The sequence below is a fragment of the Telmatherina bonti genome (assembly GCF_933228915.1).
Source record: "Telmatherina bonti genome assembly, chromosome: 6".
Classification (NCBI taxonomy): Eukaryota; Metazoa; Chordata; class Actinopteri; order Atheriniformes; family Telmatherinidae; genus Telmatherina; species Telmatherina bonti.
In genome coordinates this window covers 33,815,407-33,831,455 of record NC_136624.1, presented here as the reverse complement: position 1 = coordinate 33,831,455, position 16,049 = coordinate 33,815,407, and the positions used below count along the sequence as shown (strand labels likewise).

Genomic DNA, 16,049 nt, shown 5'->3' with positions numbered 1-16,049 from the left:
CACAATATGGTTTATGATAAACAGTAAGTTCTAAAACTAGAGGGTGTTTTCTCCCCTTTAGATTTCTGCCTCTTAATTACTCCAGTAAGCAGCTTCATCTCAGATTTCAGGTCTTCTGTGTTGCACTTTTACTGCACAGCAAATGGAAAAACATGCTCTTCCAACACAGAATGTGGGACTATTCAGGGGTGTATCCCGTACATTATAGCACGTTTCTTTAGAAAAGCGCTGCTTTAGCTAAGACAGAACAGCCTCAACAACTGGAATAAATGATCCCAAATGAAATGACTCCTTGTCTAGACCCTGTCCTCTTAAGAGTGATTGGAGTAAAAATAAAATCATTCAGCCTCGTGCTTGGAGTGACTTTGTGAGCGGCAGCTGAAACACTAACTTAACACTTCAAGTTCATTGCCTCTTCCCATGTTTCATCAGAGTGCCTCATTTACCTTAAAGCTCTGTAACACGTCAACAAGAGCATCTACAACTGACACCGCAGTCCCTAAATTTAGTTCAGTCGACAGTAGAGACTCTGATAGAAAATGGATTTCACAAAACATTTGAGTGTTTGTTACAAGAAAGGTAACAAATTTCTCATCTATCTGAGCTAGCAAACCCCTTGCATCGACTCAACGGTCACCACCTCCTTCTAACGAAAGTTCCTTAAGAAGATGAGTGATTGCTGGTAGTCTGTCTTTAACAACCTCACATGCTTTATATCTGCAAGCCCAACGTGTCTCTGTCAGCCTCTGTAGCTCTCTAGGGAACCCCTGGTACATCTCCTGCTGGATTTCCAGCCATCTTTGGTGATCCAGACAGCCTTTGTAAAAGGAAAAAGAAACAGGATGCTTAATTGATGGACTTAACACAATCAACTAAAACCAAATTTAAACAATGGGCATTACAGTGCACATAAAAAAACCTAAAAGGTGCCTCAAGCTTGCACGTCTGTGTTCTTTCCTCTCATAACAGAAGCACCATCGTATGCTTGTCCTACCAAGTGCTTCCTGTAGTCAAGGCCATGATTCTGTAGCATCAGGTTGACTTTTTCTGTGAACGCAGCACCGTTTAAGCGCTCTGCTGCTTCAAAACTTAGGAAAATTTCATGCACTACCCCATCATAATAGTATCTAATAACCAAAACAACTGTTCTTTCTTTTGTCTTGTCAACCATAATACTGAAGGCTTCACTTTGTTTTACTTCACTTATTATTTCGGCTCTGACCATATGGCCCAAGTAGGTTGCCTTTTTGGCACTACTCTTTTTTTTTTTTTTTTTTTAAATTTTGGGATCATGCTTTGCTAGGTGTTCCATATAGCAAGAAAATTTTCTTTATTGTGCCCTTCAGGTTCATTGCTTCCCATCTGTGCTATGTTTTGTGTGGTTGTAAGAAGGAATGTGTCTGCTACACTTTTTATATATTCTCTGTTTCCTTTCACAAATTTCTCATACCATGCATTCACTGAGGTTGGTAGAGACTAGAGAGCACTCACTTTCAAGTGTCTTCTTGTACTCTGCCCACGCAAGCAATGCATTACAATGGGGCTCAGATTTAGCATGGGCTGCGAATCCCCCCATCAGTAGTAAACATTGCTGTTTTCAAAATTTTTTAAACCACTCTGATGTGAAAACTGTATCACCTGAGCTGGGAAGACTAAAATGGCGACAGCAGGAAGAGTCTGTAAGTTGTGAGTACTCCAGCCACTTATGAATGGAGAACCACTTGAAACTAAAGCCCCAACTCTTGTCGTCTTACAAGGTCTGGGGGTAAAACTTCAGGTGTGGCTGTTTTGGGCCATCTGCTTGTGACTGGGATATATCTGGAATGACAGAGAAAACCCATCATAATAAAAAAAATCTGATGGGACCTTATTTCAGAAATGAGCTGCTAAACATCAATCCTACCATCAGGACAACATCATCCTCACCTGCTGGTCCTTCAATGGGTCCACCACCTGGAGACCTGGGCTGGTCAGGATCCAGCTGCACTGATCTCGTTCCTGTAGGAAGGATACAAAAGAATGAAAATGAGCTACATCAGGCATTGAATGCTTTATTTGAGGGGGGTAGGAGTTTTATAGAAAAGATAGGAGAGAGAGAGAGATGGGGAAGACATGTAACACTTATTTAATTTCACCATTAACACTTCATCCTCACCTGGTAGACAACGTGCAGGTTCATAAGAAGTTGATTGTCACAATCAGCCTTGCTTCCTCCAACATTGCTGCTTGCCACACCCCTAATCAGTTCACTGCTCTCCTCTGCCTCTGCCACCTGTTCACAATCCCCATCAGTTCAGCCTGCACATATATGCAGCCTCCACCATTCACTCACTGCCAGATTGTCATTGCTCTCATGCCTGACCTTCCAGCACTCCGACCACAATTGCCTGCCCATTACCGACCTGATCTGTCCCCGACTTCCGCTTCCTGCCTTGCCCTTGGAGCCTGCTCCCCAGTGGTTACTGGGTTTCTGTCCTGGAGGACCCCCAACCGTGAGTTGTGGATCTTCACTCACCTTGTTGTGCTAGGTGGCTACTCTGTCGGCCCAGAGGAAAGTTGCTCTGCTCTGCTCATTGGGAACCAGAGTTCAACTCCAGCACCGAACCTCACCAAGTAGCTAAAATAAAGACTGTTAACCTGCCCAGATCTCTTGTGCTGCTTTTGGGTCCTTTCTCCGATCATTTCATTGATGGCCTAAAGTGGTCTGAATCCTCAGATTGAGCCCTCTACTGTAAAAGATAAGTAAATAACTTAATGACTTTGATTGATCATCATATGGATAAAAAAAACAGAGCCTGCTGTTAAAATAAGAGGATTTATCTTTAGAGTGTTACTACAGCCCCCAGATTACAATAACAGGGTATAAATGTTAAACTATTTCTCAGCAATAGCACTCAGAGTCCTCTCCTATTGAATGGATATAGGTAGGAATTATATTAAACATTAGGAGAAGTTCTTGTCAACACATAACACTCAACATTAAACTGTAGATTAAGCTGGAGAATAAAAATAAAACTGTTGTTGAAGAAACACAAAAATTGTTAATATTACACTCCAAAGAAAAGGGTTCAGGATTTTATAAACTGTGATATTGTTCTGATAAATAAATGTAATATAACTGGTTTATAAATCAGGGATTTGGATTGATTTAACTTACCTTCAACTGTAGTCAGTGTCTGGCTGCCTAACCTCCATCACTGTGCAGATCTCCTGAAAAAATATCCTTGGGAAGCTTCCTCTTGTCTGCAAAATGATCATGTTAGCACACGGTGAAAATTTAAATCATGACGCTATTATAATAACTTCTGTATAATGACAGCTGTCTGGGCAGTGGCATATAGCCAGCTAATGTGAGCTAGCAAGTTCGCAATGTTGTAAAAACGTTTTCTATCTAATGTAGATACAGCTGATATCACTATTGTCTAGCTAATCTGAGCAAACGTTAACTTGTGAATGGCTTGATTTAATGAATACCGGCTAAGATTAGCTGGGTAAACCAGCATCGGTGGGTAGCGTTAGCCCAAACAAAGCCTTGGTAGCGTTAGCTCATCAAAAAGGAACAATGTTGTTATTCATTTAGGGTCACCTACATTCATATGCCAAAGATAGCCATCATCCCAGTAAATATTTAAACACTACCGTGAATTGGCATAAAACCATTACACTGAAGTGATTTAAGTTTTTTGATATACTTACTGACGACTCTCTTGTGCTGCTTGCGTCCATCCTACTATCGCATGGCAACATCACTATTTGATCTTCCCGCTTCCGTGGCCTGATCATAGACATATGATCATAGACCGGTCCTGATCTAAGTACCTTCATAATTTTTGTAAAACAAAAAACTAAATAAACAAAAATTAATTAATAAAGATAATATTACAATACAATATTATAATACAGTATTATTATTATTATTATTATTATTAATAATAATAATAAATTGTCGGACCCTATGTGAGGTGCCCTCTGCGCGCCTGATTGAAATACACTTTTCTTTCCGTTTTTATTCGCGTTTGTACGGAAGCGTAGAGCTGTCATCCTCATGAAAAAAAGTTATTACGTTATAACGTGATAGGTTTATTGTAAAGACGTGAGACTATCACGTTATAACGTGATAAGTTTATTGTAAAGACGTGAGACTATCACGTTATGCCGTGCCGTGTTAACAGTAAAAAATACAATATTTGCGGGAAAGTCCACTGGGGTTGCCAGCTTTTTGTTCAGGGTGGCACTGGCCACCACTAAAGATCAATGGTTATCGGAAAACCACAGGTCTTTAGGTAAATACAAAGAATTTTAAGCCACATATTAAGAATTATATACAAAAACATCATTCAAGGTTTATTGGAACATTTAGCTGGTTTTTAACTCATTAGCGTCACATTTAAAGAGAAGTTAAAGGTTGGATATGGAATATGGCTACAATAACGACATCTAGTGCCTCTAGGTTGTAACTGCAACAACAGATAAATTATTCCACCGTAGGATTGCCAAGTTCGCTGCCCATACGCCAAGTGACCAGCCGCCCCTATGTCCAGTTACAAATCGTACAGGGTACTACCTTTGACAACAATTTATTTAAGGTTGGCCTTTCTAGTTTCCTTTTTTTTTTTTTTTTTTTTTTTAGATGCATGTAATTTCTGACAGCTGTTGTAATAATGGTAGATATTTTAGATTTATGTATTTGCTCTGCAACACACTTTGAGATTAAGCATTTTATCACAACAATAATACATAATACTCATTATGTACACAAGGACATTGATAAAATTTAAATTTCAAATTGAGTAGTAACAATTCAATTCAATTCAACTTTATTCTTATATCGTCAAATCACGGCAATGCCATCTCAAGACGCTTTACAGACAGAGAGAAAAACATAATGAAAGCCAATTCATAATAGCCTATATAAGGAAACCAACAGATTGAGTTGAGTCCAACTCAATCTCCCATCCTGAGCAAGCACACTGGCAACAGTGGAAAGGAAAAAACTCCCCTTTAACAGGAAGGAAACCTCCGGCAGACCCGGCTCAAGGACAGGCAGCCATCTTGCCTCTGCTGTGTGGGGGGAAGAGGACATAGACATCATATATATGTAGACGCCACATTGTATCACGGCGCCTGTACGAGCTGACGTCTCATCGCGCCGCCATCTTGGATGGGTCTGCCTTGCGCCTCCAATGCATTTATTTGTAAGGTGTAGGTCCAACCACAACAAGAACTCCACGGATTTTTACCTGTTTTTCCTCACAGTTTGGTTTGTGTTACAAAGGGCAGAGATATTGTTATGATACAGATCATTGTAAAACATTAAAAAACAACGTGCTTTTAAGTTAAAATATTTTGATAAGTCCAATAGTTAGGGATCACTAGCTGTCTAACTATCCCTTTGTTATGCTGCGATAGGTTTAGACTGCCGAGGGACATTACCTAGTACACAAGGGCTGCTAACTTTCCAAAAACCTTGAAATAAGATTTAATGAAGACAATCCAAATTTTGCTGTATACAGAACAGCAAGACATTAGACCCAGGATGTTTCATTTTATGTAGGTTTAATAATAAAAAATAGCACTCAGAAGTAACATTACATTATACACATATATACATAATATATATATATATATATATATATATATATATATATATATATATATATATATATATATATATATAGTATGTATGTATGTATGTACGTATATATGTATATATGAAATGAAAATTACTTTATTAATCCCAAAGGGAAATTCAATATTATAGTATATAAAAATTAACTGGAGGAGGTCTTGTTCTGGAGGCTGATGGCCGCTGGCAGGAATGATCTTCTGTATCTTTCAGTCTTACATTGGACCTGAAGAAGCCTCTCACTGAACACACTTTGTTGTTTCATCACTGTGTTGTGGAGAGGGTGTGAAGAGTCCTCCATCATCTTCATCAGCTTGTGCAGCATTCTTCTTTGGACAATCAGCTCCAGCGGCTCCAGAGTTACTCCAAGCACAGAACCAGCTTTCTTGATCAGTTTGTTGATTCTCTTCAAGTCTCTGGTTCTGATGCTACTACCCCAGCAGATGCTGCAAAGCTGACTGCACTCTCCACAACAGACTTATAGAAGATATGCAACATCTTGGTGCAGACGTTAAACCATCTCAGCTTCCTTAAGAAGTACAGTCTGCTCTGACCTTTCTTGTAGATGTAGTCAGTGTTGCATTTCCTGTCCAGTTTGTTGTCCAGCTGAACTCCAAGATACTTGTATTCCTCCACCACCTCCACCTCCTCTCCCAGGATGGAAACAGTGCTTTGTTTATTCTTCTTCCTCCTGAAGTCAACAATCATCTCTTTTGTTTTGCTGCTATTTAATATGAGATGATTGTCACCGCACCATTTAACAAACTGACTGACCATTTCTCTGTACTCTGCTTCTTGTCCATCCCTGATACACCCCACAACTGCAGAGTCATCAGAGTATTTCTGCAGATGACAGGACTCAGAGTTGTACTGGAAGTCTGAGGTGTACAGTGTGAAGAAGAATGGTCAGAGTACAGTTCCTTGTGGTGCACCAGTGCTGCTGACCCCCATCTCAGACGCACAACCTTTCAGTCTCACAAACTGTGGTCTGTTTGTGAGGTAGTCATAGATCCAGGTGGTTGTGGAGGTATCCTCCTGGAATTTATGGAGCTTCTCACATAACAAAGCAGGCTGAATGGTTTTAAGCCCACTTGAGAAATCAAAGAACATGACCCTCAGAGTGCTGCCTAGTGATAATTTAGGTTTATTTTATTCTTCATTCATTCTTTGTTAAATGTAATGTCTTCTCCCCACTTGTTGTCTCATGATTGTCCTTTGTGCAGTACATTAAATCCTCCAGCGCTCTGCTTTGTTACTCATATATGCTATGCTTTTTGTCTACTTCTACTTTTTAATCCTGTGTTGCCTCTACTGGGTCCTTGGTGTGCAGGAATAATTCTAATAATAACATAATAATTCTAACAATTCACTTGCATTCAGGAGATTATTCACTGTATTAATATCATTTATCAACCAATTATGTAGAAAATTGTTTTTTTTTTTTTTAGTGTGCAATATATACGCGTTGTTCCACAAAAAAGAGTTTTGTGGGGAAACTATGTTGACGCTGCAGCAAAACTCGACAGCGGAGACCCATCCAATATGGCGGTGACACTGGTTCACTCTCCAGCGCTCAATGAGACGTCTTATATCCCCCCCCCCCCCCCCCCCCAGGGGGGGGATATAAGAGTGATGATAGACAGTGGATTGATATTAATATTCACACTTATTGCTGGTTTTATGGTTGTCATTCATGTTTTTTGTCTTCCTGTCGGTGCTCCTGATGATTCTATGCTTTGTTGTTTTCACAGAGAGCTTAAAGTTTAGAGTTAAGTTTCCTTGATAAAAACTCCCCGCCTCTCTATTCAAATGTGCATCCGATGTAATCGACACAACATGGATGCCATTCTGCATACCATGATGCAGGGAACAGAATTTTTTTTTTTTTTTCATAAAAAAAAAAAGAGAGAAGAAAACAGAAAATCAAAACGTTTGGTATTATGTTTAGGTCATCATAATGCCTTGTGCAGCCTCAGTCCTTCTGCACTATGTTCTATGACACACTGCAGTGCAGAAATAAAGGCTGACGTCACTGCAGCAAAAATCTTTAATGGAAGAAGCAGGTCTGGCCAACATGGCATGAAGAAACATATGGATCAACTGAGAAGTGAAGCAGTAATGGTTTGCATTTATAGATAAAAAAAAAGTTAATTCTAAATTTTATTGAAGTCTTAGCTCTTAAATTTACTATATTTATACAGTTGCTGTGGAAAATGAGTATTTGATATAACTTGGATTACAGGATTTTTTAAATAACAAGTCCACATAATTTAACATTTGTCACCTAAACATATTAAGTCATCAAGAGGCAGTTTGTATCGGCATGTGTCATTAATGCATTCAGTACTTCAACAGCAGTCTTTGAATGGGTCTCTTTACTTACATCCACATGGATATTCATCCAGCTGCCTTGTGGAACAGTGCAGCGCTGCATTACAGTAATTGCCTAACACAGCCATTAATCACACTCAACCAATAACATGTCTCTTTGCCGCATTTACATAATGTCGTTCAACCCTCTCTGCTTACTTCTGGCTGTACAACCAAGTACTAACCGAACAGCCCTTTTGGGAGGCCTTCATTTTTCACAGATGACCTCCACCTCAGCTCTGACAGTCCCACAGCTTAGTTACTGCATCACCACAAATCACCATCACTGTCAGAACAATCCACCCACTTATAGCACCAAAGAAGGATTCAAGAAGTTGGAGGATTTTTTTTCTCTGTCACTAACCTTTTTTAAACCTTTGTCAGCTGTGAAACTGAAGAAGAGCCAACGAGTCACTACCCCGGCAGCTACACAGCTCTGATTAATTAGAGTGTCTTTTCATTACTGGCTACTCCCATAGCAACGGATCTTAAAGGCTGTAGTTACCTTCATCTGTCCTCAGTGAAGCTTTATTATTAAATACCAACAGAAAAGAAAAAAGAAAAATTAAACAAAAAGCAGAATTCCAGCAAAGAGCCTAGTTTGAGATGAATGCCACCATTTCTTTTTTTTTTTTTTTATCAACTTTGTTTATATCTTTTGCATTTTACAACTTGAACACACACATACACACACTCCCAACCACCATATTACCACCTACCCCTTGCAAATACAATAATATATATATTTATTTTTTTAAAAAGTCTGGAATAACAGAATATCTATTGCTTTGTCATGTATACGTCCTACATACCTACATAGGTTTAGACATTGCTATATCAATTTCCCTCTATGACATATCTATAGCTGTGTTATTAAAGCACACTAAAGCTTTAACATAGTGAACAAAAGGAGACCAGACGACCCAAAATTTACCATTTCTCCCTGCTACATCTCAATTTCTCCAGTTGCAGCACGGAAAGCATATCTTTGATCCAGCTATTGAATGATGGTGGTTTGTCAGATTTAAAAAGAAGGAGAATGGCTCTGCAGGCTATCAGGGACATAAAGGCAGTTGCCTTTGCTTGTAGTTTGGACACAGCAAAAAGGTGGGACATTTTTCTTACAGACAATAGAGATGGCCAAAAAATGCCTGTCCAGAAACATCCTAGTGATTTACAGTTCCAGAACATATGCCCTAGTGTGGCTGGGCTTTGGTAGCATCTCAAGCATGCACCACTGACGCTGGGATATATCTTAGCAAGCTTTTCATTTGAATAATGTAGATGGTGAAAAACTTTAAACTGAATAAGATTATGCCCAATACAAACAGAAGTGGCATGGATCCACTCTAGACAAAGCTGCCAAGACCTCTCTGGGAGATCGATACCTAGATCCTTTTCCCAAGACAGTTTAGTTCTGACCCATGATGGTGGATTCGCCCCTGGAAGCTTGTTATAGATTTTGGAAATATTATCTTTTGTGTATGGGTCTAGGGCAAGTATGTCATCCATTGTGTTGTCCTGATGAACTTATGGGAGATTAAAATGCTTGCAAAAGGATTTCCTAATTTGAAGAAATCCAAAGAAATGAGGTTTAGGGATATCGTATTTTCTTGGCAGTGATTTAAAGGACATTAAGGCTCCTTCAGCTAAGAGGTCCTTAAAAAAGACCAGTCTGTGCCAAATTTGATATTCCGAATCAGTTTGGGACGGTAAAAAGAGGTGGTTACCTAACAAAGGGGAGAATAAAGAATGATGGGTAATGTGAAAACGTTTTCTAAACTGAAACCAGATTTTTAGGGAGTGTTTTATGACTGGGTTAGTGAGCTGAGGGTGCGAAGGTGCAGAGATTGAAGAGCTCATTAACGAAATAGGCCATATTATTGAATTGCTCAATTCCATCTTGGACTAGATAGGATGCTGGTCCCTACGCCAAGCGGCGACCCAGTATAATAACTTACTTATGTTTGCTGCCCAATAATCAGTAATCAGTGAAGTTGGGTAAACCCAAATGCCCTGCTGCCTTTGGCATCTCCAGGAATGCTCTTTTCATTCTTGGAACTGTCTCAGACTATACAAATGTAGAAATAATTTAGTCAAGAATATTAGAAGGTCATCCACATATAAGGATACTTTGTGTAATTCACCATGTCTCCACTGACTTTGTTTCTCATTCTTATAGCAATAGCTAACGGTTCTATGGCCAGGTTGAAAAGGAATGGTGATAGGCATCAGTCCTGTCTTATTCTGTGATGTAGCTGGAAATAGTCAGACATTGTGGAGTTGGTTCTTTCTAACGCAAGCAGTGAAAAGTATATTGTTTTTATCCAGGATATAACATTGGGGCCAAAACCAAAGTTGTCAAGAGTAATAAATAAATATTCCCACTCCACCTGATTACATGCTTTTCAACTGGGTCGGGTTGTTGGGTAGAGTGAGAAGAGTATAGAACATTAAGCAGACGGCACATGTTGTCAAATGAGTGTCTCCCAGGTACAAAGCCTGAATGATCCTGGTGTATTATTTTTGGAATCACTGTTTCAAAGTGACGAACTAATGCTTTATTAAGAATTTTATGATCACAGCACACAAGACTTATCGGTTGGTATGACTCACATTTACAAGGATCTTTTTCTTGGGTATAACAATGATGGTTGCTTTGGTCATTGAATTGTCATTCCCTGCGGTAGCAATTTCTTCAAAAAGTTTACATAAAAAAGGGGACAGTTTAGTAGAGAAAGTCTTGTAAAATTCTTCTATAGGTAGCCCATCTGGGCTGGGTGTTTTGCCGTTTTGCATAGATTTTACTGCTTGTGCAATCTCTTCGCTAGAGATTTTAGGGTCCAATCTAACTTGGTCTTCTGGGCATATTTTTGGAATTACCAGAGGGTTGAGAAATGCCTGGATCACAGACGGGTCCACAGAGACTTTAGATGTGTAAAGACTGGAATAGAATTTCCTAAATTGGCCCTTTATAGTTATTGGGTGACTTGAGGTTCCCTCATGTTCAGTGTGTATATCATTATTAATCCGGACAGCTGAGGGCCTTCTGAATTGATGTGATAACAATTGCCCAGCCTTGTCGCTATGTTCATAGTTATTTTGTTTGGTTTTGAGAAGCAACCTCTCTGTCTGTTTAACAGAGAGATTATTGAATACTGATTGAAGTAGAAGTGTCTCTTTGTACAAGTCTGGTCTTAGGGAGGTAGCATATTTATTGTCTATCATTTTTATTTGTTTCGATAGTTGAGTGAGGCGGCGACTATGTTCTCTTTTCTCATACGCAGCCTAGGAATTGATCTGCCCCCTCAGGTAGGCTTTTAGCGGCTCCCAAATGGTAGTGTAAGACATGCCAGGTGTGCTATTAGTATCAATGAGCTACCATTTCTCCAATAACCCCCAAATGCAGCCTGGAGAATGGGGCGGGCCTGGATACTGGGCGGAGTTGGATGTCAAATGGGCGTGGTTAGGGTTAGGATTAGTGTCAGGATTAGGGTTAATCCAATCAAAATGTTGAGGGGGCTGGGTTGGACATCCAGTATCCAGCCCCGCCTCATTCTCCAGTCTTCAGCCAAGACCCTCAACCCTCTATGCTTTATCAAGCTATTCCAGCTCTGACTCAAAAAGAAACTACTCAAAAGCATGTATAGCTGTTCCCAGTGTTTTATGAAACAGTTTTATTTCAGAAAGGCTAAAATTTTTATTGAGATTTGGCAGACAGCAATAAAAACAGACTATTTTTGTCTTTATGAAGTATTCTGGGCCTGATGTCTTTCCACAATCATTTTGTAATATCAGTAAAGCTTTAATTTTTTCTCCAAGTACACAGAATGGACAACTGCTTCCAGTGCATCAGTCAACACACTCTAAATAAGTTTATTTTCATTATTACTTGCATTAACACTGATCATTTTTGGTTTGTCTTTACTGGAATTCAGTTTGTGTGCAGTATTACTCTGTGCCGTTGTGAGTGCTGACCGCTGTTAAAATTTGATCAGATTTCCCATCAGAGCCACACCCAACCCTCAGATTGTATGGAGGAATATAAGTGGATTGCATCGCCCCATAATGAAACCATACCTCAGTATGTTTATTCCCAATTTTCCCATATTAATGAGCTGTATAAATGGCTCTTTTATGTGAAATTTGACACACATACTGTGTTGAAATGGAAACAGATATTCCAGACTGACAGTGCTGAGGAAGCAAAATTGGATTCAAGGCTCCTGTGGGAATTCTCCAAGAACCAGAAGGATCATCTGCTAATGGTGACATCTGGCCGAAGGTTAGTATTACTGATATGATTCAAATGAGTAAATAAGACTCTTTTCAGTGTGTTTGTTTCTCTTTATTTCTCTCTTTTTTTTTTTCACATTAAGAGTGTTTCTACTATCAACACTGTAAATTTGGCCATAAAAATGTAGGTAGTCCTAATAGAGATAGAAATTGATCACAGATGCCACAAAGGCAGGATGTAGAAAGTGAGCTTGTGCTGTGTAGAGAGGGAGTGAGACAGGGTGGGTCAGAGGGGGAGGGAAAGAGAGGAGAGAGTTACTGACCATAAAACGGGTTGATTCGATTGCAGAGCTTTGTCTAACAGGCCATTTATTACACAGAAAGCCAGACTACAGTTATAGCAACTGTGCAGATTTCAAAATAAGGCCAATTGTTTATGTATGTATGTGTATGTATGTGTTTGTAAAAGTCAATCAGACAGAAACAGAAATTAGTATACTTTTATTACAGAGTGCTGAAGATGCTAAATCCAGAAAGGAAAATAGATGGCGGGATCCTAAAGTAACCACAGAATCAATTAGAAAATTACTGAACTTGAATACAACCTGCTGACTGGTAATAAAATATGGAAACAGATCAATAAATATGACAAACACATGTCATGTCAGTTTGTGAGATACAGGAAAGCATGAATAGAAATGACTCTATTTAAAGTACCAAATATCACTTGGGATACAAAGGGAGGAATGTGCCACGCCCAGGCGACACAGAGCATGCTCTGTATTACATCAACTTTATGCAGCATTGCTAGCTTGTCTGCAGACTGCAGTTAATATGGTCAAAAACTGACACACAGGCTGCAGATGCTGCTCCACGTTCATGCAGAGAAAGCCAACGTTAATGAGGGATTTTACTTTTCACTGGCATCATTGTTCACTAAAAGTCTCCTCGTGTTGTAAAGAAAGCCGAAATCAATGAATGATTTAATTTTTCTTCTTTTATTTATCAGCTTTGTGCTTGTACTTTACAAAGCTTGCACATAAATAACTATGATTCTAATTTTTAATGCAATTTCATTGCCTGTTGCCCTGTTTGACTGTTTAGTTGGGTTGAACATATTTATGTATTGTTGAAGAAACTGATGCCTGAAAAAATGTGTAAGATAAATGGTACACACAAGTTAAAGAACTTAAGGGATTTCTGGTATTTTATTCTATGAACAATGAAAAAACTATAAAAGTTGTAATACATTAAACACTGAGTAAATAAAAAAGAAAGCCCTCTCATTGTGCTCATCATGAACCTGCCATGACAACAGTCATCATCTGTAATTAGTCTTATATGTGGATGCAAAGTCTGGCTGATCGAAAAACTGCTTTTAACCTGACAATCAAACAGCTATCTGACAACTCATACTCCAACAAAGATGATAGAATATTGTGCTTTTCCAAAGGGATAAAATAACTGCAGAGTCATGGCTCTGCCCCAGACGCCCAGAATATCAATAAAGTATTCCATTACAGTAAAAGGAGAAACAGACAGAGAAGCAGGGAGACAAATGGAGGTGGAAAAGAATTAAATCAATGCATTCATGTGATTCACTTTAGGTTAGAATTTCAAATGATCGTACTGGGAACTGTGGAACCAAACTTTTTACACGGGTAATAGTGATCTTAAGATAAACTGTGTTAGTCGGAGTAAAGTCAAATAAATGCATGTATAGCAGTCACATGGAGACACAAGACTGACTGAGTAAGCACCTGACAAAGTGACAATGAGGATATAAATCAGAGAAAAGAGGGGGGGGTGACATATTTAGTTATCAGAGCAGTGATGGGGAGGCCAGTATGGATTCCTGCCAAGTGTTCTGGTTAAAAGGATGGAAAGTTGTGACTGAGACAGAGCTGATGAAAGCAAAGAGAGAGAGACAGGGACTATCACTGAGGGGTAGGGAGTGGCCAAAGCTTGTAAGCTGAGTGATTGAGAAAGGAAGGCTACATGTGGGTGGGGTGAGGAAATATGAGGGAGGGGGAGTTGTGATGTGATGGGACTCAGTGCATAAAAACCCTCTGCACTCTTCAGTCGGATGTCCTGTTGCTTCAGGAGCATTTCTCAGCCTTCAGCTTTCCACCTTTCCCAGAAACCAGAGCAACCATGAGCCATTCTTCAATGCATACCTCTACCTCTTACAGGCGCACTTTTGGAAGCCCACATCCCATCTCAATGACCTCCTACTCCCCCGTGTCCTCTCGCATGCCCATTTCTACAGGGCGCTACATGCGTTCAATGCCACCCGTGATGGCATCCCGATCTACCGCCTACCACCAACAGCGTCCTCGCCCCACCCCCCAGCCCCCTCGTCTCTCCTACGACAAGGTGGACTTCACCTTGGCCGAAGCCATCAACCAAGAGTTCCTCACCACCCGCAGCAATGAGAAAGCCGAGCTGCAGGAGCTCAACGACCGCTTTGCCAGCTTCATCGAGAAGGTGCGATACCTGGAGCAGCAGAATAGTGGACTTCAGCAGGAGCTCAACCAGTACAAGGGCCAGCAGCAGCAGGGCCAGCCAAACCGGGCGTCTGAGCTCTTCCAGGAGGAGCTGAGGGAGCTGAGGCGCCAGCTGGATGCAGTCGGCAAGGAGAGGGACCAATATCAGCTGGAGAGGGACAACCTGGCCGAAGACCTGGCCCTTCTCAAGCAGAGGTTGGGATCTGATAGATAGACGTATAATTGTCTTGTGATTCAAATATTTAATTGTTTTGTTGTTGCTGATCAAATATTATGTCTTGCACCTGCGCATCTGTGTGAGTGAAAGTGGTTACTATTTTTCATTAACCCTTTATCAGGCAAGGGACTATTTTTGATCACTTTGTTCTCTTTCATTTTCAGCATAAAACTTTTTTTTTTTTTTTAATCTAACAACAGAATGAAGGTCTTGGTTCATTCCAGAAGGACAATTTTAGGTTTAAATTCTAATTTCAAGGTATTTCATTGAGTGCCCAATAAAGGGTTAATGTTTTTATAACATCCTTTCCATGGTCTGCTAACTGAAGGAGTATAAAGAAGATGAGCATGCGCTAAATCCAATAAAGTTGATGGTTTTGGGTGTGGCACAAGAGCAGCATCATGGCAGAGGATGCTACACTCTGCATCATCTGTGCAGATTACATTACTGGATGCCTCATGAGCTGGAGAGGTCAATCATCCAAGCACACGACAGCAAAACAACAAACCGAAAACAGAGATTGATGCCAAAATTCAGTCACGGTTCCTTAGATAACAAAACTTTATAGATTTTTAGGAACACTAAGACAATGATGTGTGCATGGAGATGAGGGAAGAAAGGAGGAGGCTGAAGGGACTGGGTGATGGGTGGGGTCAGCAGAGAAACTGGAAGGGAAGGAAGAGGACATTGGACAAGAGGAAAAGAGGGTTGGGTATCAGGCATGGAGAGAACAGAGTCAGGAAAAATCAATGTGATTCAATGACTCCATTAGGTGTGTTTTCAGTGATGGGATGGTGCCAGAGAGCCCATTAGGACAAAAGGGTCCCACGTAACGCAGCATGAATTAAAGATGAGGAAGCAGGGCCCACTAATCTACTTTATGTCCAGCCCAGACAGGACCTCTGTCTGACAGAATAAATGGAGCAGAGTTCAAATGCACGTCTGCAGATTCAGCTGATCAATCAGGAAAAGGTAGCAGAGAAGGATCAAACTTACACATAATCCATAATGCTATAACTTTTGATAACTCATCATGGTGAGTACTGGATTTCAAAAGAATTAGGTGGATTGTAATGACAAGAAGTCTAGATTG

At 40.0% G+C, this 16,049-nt stretch overlaps 1 protein-coding gene across 1 annotated transcript; it reads left to right on the top strand.

The window, feature by feature from the left end:
* Window positions 1-13,706: 13,706 nt before the first annotated feature.
* prph (peripherin) lies at window positions 13,707-14,953 on the top strand (the record flags this gene model as incomplete). Its single annotated transcript, XM_079242133.1, is given in 4 exon segments — window positions 13,707-13,770; window positions 13,773-13,840; window positions 13,843-13,858; window positions 14,373-14,953. Coding segments are annotated over 4 exon segments (729 nt in total).
* Window positions 14,954-16,049: the final 1,096 nt, after the last annotated feature.